The sequence below is a fragment of the Guillardia theta genome (genome assembly GCF_000315625.1).
Source record: "Guillardia theta CCMP2712 unplaced genomic scaffold GUITHscaffold_76, whole genome shotgun sequence".
In the NCBI taxonomy this organism is placed as follows: domain Eukaryota; class Cryptophyceae; order Pyrenomonadales; family Geminigeraceae; genus Guillardia; species Guillardia theta.
In genome coordinates this window covers 85,116-88,378 of record NW_005434598.1, presented here as the reverse complement: position 1 = coordinate 88,378, position 3,263 = coordinate 85,116, and the positions used below count along the sequence as shown (strand labels likewise).

The window sequence follows — 3,263 nt, the reverse complement described above, 5'->3', positions numbered from 1 at the left end:
GTGGTGGTGGTGGTGGTGGTGGAGGAGGAGGAGAGGGTGGTGGTGGTGGTGGTGGTGGTAGTGGTGGTGGTGGTGGAGGAGGAGGAGGAGGAGGAGGAGGAGGTCGGGAAGTGACAGCAGGCTTCAGGCAGCGGTCATGAACATCTTTCGCATTCCTCTCAATCTCATCGTCATCTCCGTCTACCTGCAGTATGTCTCCCTCCCCCCCTTCCCTCCCCCCCCCACTCTGCTGCTGCCGCTGCCGCTGCCCTTGTGACATGACATGTCAGGATCGGGCGGCTGGGTGTTTCAGGAGCTCTCCTCCTCGCTTCCATCGCTCTGTCTGGTCTCATGTTTCCCCCCCCCCCCTCCTCCTCCTCTCTCTTCCCCCTGCTTCCTCTCTTCCTCCATGATCGCACTCGCACCCGCTGACTTTTGTCTCCTTCCTCCCTCTTCTCTGTCCTTTCTCCTTTCGACATCACTCCCCCTCCCACTGCTTCCTCCTCCTTCCCCCCCTCGCTCCCCTCCCATTCTCCTCCTCTTCCTCCTCCTCGATCCCTCCAGCGGCTTGCCTCGGACAGATTTTCCTCCGTGGAGAAGCCATCAAAGCAAAAGAGCAGGAGAAGCAATGAAGTCGCAGACTGCGCGTGTGATTTTACAGCTCAACCTTACTCTACTCGCTCTCCTCCTCTCCCTCCACTCCCAGCGTCGGGTCTTCCTCTCGAGGAGGAGGAGGGTGAAGGACCGTCTTGAGTTCGCGCACGACGTTGGATCCGAACCCCGACGAGATCACACCATAGCGCGGCTGATCTTCCGCCATCTCCCCCATGTCGCTCCGCTTCTTCGACCTTGGGGAGATCTTGACTTCCTCCATGTTGCAGTTCAACGTGTTCTTCTCCAACTTTGCGCCTCCCTTGTACCAGATCTTCAGCCCGGCCTCCAGGTTGCAGCTGATGTTGTTGGTGATCAGCTCTGGGACTCCTCCTCCTCCTCCCTCCTCCTCCTCTCCGCACTCCGAGATCTCCACCCCTGTCACAAAGTTCCCAAAGATTTCGTTGTTCTCAAGCTTGCACTTGCCCTGCTTGCACACCAACACGCCGTAGTTGTTCCACTTCACTTGGTTCCCGCTTGCTTCTACTGTTCCTCCCTCCCTCACTTCTACCCCACTGTGAAAGTTGCGCAGGATCTTGTTGTCTACTAGCTTGCAGCTCGCCGAAGCAAGAACCAGAACCCCGTCCCTCCTGTTCGACTTGATCTCGTTCTCCTCCAGCCTCAACTCCGTCCCCTCCCCTGCTACCTCCACCCCCGACAGAGCGTTCCAGTAGATCGAGCACTTGCTCAGCGTCCCCTGCCCCCCATCGAAGGCACACACTCCGCAAGCAGTGAAGCTACCATGGATCCTACACTCGCTCAGCGTTGGGCTCGCGTCTCCCACGATGCCGACACACGAGTTGGTCGCGCCATCGATGTCGCATCTCTCCAGCTTCGAAGCTCCCGAGCAGCAGAGGACGGCAAACCATGAGCCCGGGCCCCGCTGCCTCACCGTCACCCCTGTCACCTCCGCCCCCCCAAAGATCGAGATGGTATGGAAGCTCATACCGCAGATGACAACCTGCTGCGTCTCCTCCTCATTCACTACAGGAAGGTCTTCTTCTCCCTCCAGCACCTCCTTCGCGCTCATAAGGCTCAGCAGCCGATGGCCGTCAGTGAGCATGAGAGTCTCTTCGTACACTCCCGGCATGATTACAATGGTTCCTTCCCCTGCTCTCAGCGCCTGGCCGATGCTGATGTAGATTCCTTCAGTCGGCGCCTCTTCCTCATTCGTCGGAGGAACAAACTTGGGGTCGACGAGCTTGTACGTCGAGCCCAGCACCATGAGGACAAGCTTGAATGTGACTTGTTCTAAGTTTAATGCTCCGCTCTGTTCTCTTGTACGCTCCTGCTCCTGCTCCTGCTGGTCCTGCTCCTGCTCCTGCTCCTGCTGGTCCTGCTCCTGCTCCTGCTCCTGCTGGTCCTGCTCCTGCTGGTCCTGCTCCTGCTCCTGCTCCTCCTGCTCCGCCGCTTTCTCCTTCCCTTCCTCTCCTCTCGCTTGAACGAGCGCCAGCCGTTACCCCTCATCCCCCTCAATCCCGACTGGATTCTGCCAGGGATTCTGCCCCCAGATCTGCCAAATTGAAATCTAGCATATGTTTTCTGTCTTTCTGACTAATCTATTTCAATCAGTGAGGCAGACTTGATAAAGTAGTATTTCTTTGACATAACTAAAACTGTTTAGCGGAAATCTGGGCATCACTATGCAGAACCCTTGACAGTGTCGGGCGGCATGGCGGCGACATGGCGGGGATCAGCTATGCTCTCAGTCATTCTCTACATGTTCTGCTCCTCTTCCATGCTGGTTGTCAACAAGGTGGCGATCAGTCTGTTCCCTGCTCAGAACCTCTTGCTCATTCTTCAGGTTCCCTACATCCTGCTTGCGCTTCCCACTGACTTACCTCCCGCAGCTTGCGTCCTCTGCGACGTTTCTGTGGATCATGGGGATGATGAAGATTTTTCCTGTTAGCTCCCATTGCCACCATGTGACCGCAACTTATCAAGTTTGCTCGCTAGGTTGACCCACTTGATATGAACAAGGTGAAACAATCATGGATGGTAGCGAGCGTTTTCCTCCTCAACATTTACACCAACGTGATGGCATTGAAGAGCTGCAACGTAGAGACAGTGATCGTCTTCCGCTCCCTCACAACTGTCTTCATCGCCATCGGAGATGCTCGGGTCCTGCAAGGGAAGCAACGACCGAAAGCCTCTGTTCTGATCTGCCTGCTTTCTATCGTCGTTTGTACATTATTCTATGTGCGAAGTGAGAGCACGGAGATGATGCATTCTCGCAGCTACTTCTGGTTGTTTGCCTACATGTTTGCACAGACGGCAGATTGTCTCTACATCAAGCACAACGTCAACACAGTCAACATGTCTTCATGGGGTCGATCCTACTACAACAATGTGCTCGCTCTCGGCCCTCTCTCCATCCCGTGGATCTTGTCGGAGGATGAGAGCTGGGAGCACCTGGCACAGCAGGTCTGTTGGGATAGGAGGGGGAGGAGGGGAGGAGGGGAGGAGGGGAGAGGACGGGATAGGGGATGGGAGGGGAGGAGAGGGGAGGAGAAGATGATAAAGGAGAGGGGAGGGGAGGAGGGGAGGAGGGGAGGAGGGGAGGAGAGGGGAGGAGAAGATGATAAAGGAGAAGGGAGGGGAGGAGGAGAAGAAGGAACAAGATGACAACTACT

The 3,263-nt window shown here is 56.2% G+C and overlaps 2 protein-coding genes across 2 annotated transcripts in view; one reads left to right on the top strand and one right to left on the bottom strand.

The window, feature by feature from the left end:
- Positions 1 to 652: 652 nt before the first annotated feature.
- On the bottom strand, positions 653 to 1,855 carry GUITHDRAFT_114527 (hypothetical protein; the record flags this gene model as incomplete). Its single annotated transcript, XM_005826249.1, has 1 exon — positions 653 to 1,855. One exon carries the CDS (start codon positions 1,853 to 1,855, stop codon positions 653 to 655), a length of 1,203 nt encoding a protein of 400 aa, XP_005826306.1.
- Positions 1,856 to 2,350: 495 nt separating this feature from the next.
- GUITHDRAFT_114526 (hypothetical protein) overlaps positions 2,351 to 3,263 on the top strand; it is a gene marked incomplete at both ends in the record, with an annotated part of 1,477 nt that continues 564 nt past the window's right edge. The window contains 3 exons of the mRNA XM_005826248.1: positions 2,351 to 2,434; positions 2,481 to 2,534; positions 2,587 to 3,054. Of these exons, the coding sequence (XP_005826305.1) occupies positions 2,351 to 2,434; positions 2,481 to 2,534; positions 2,587 to 3,054 (606 nt within the window). The remainder of the gene's footprint in view (positions 2,435 to 2,480; positions 2,535 to 2,586; positions 3,055 to 3,263) is intronic.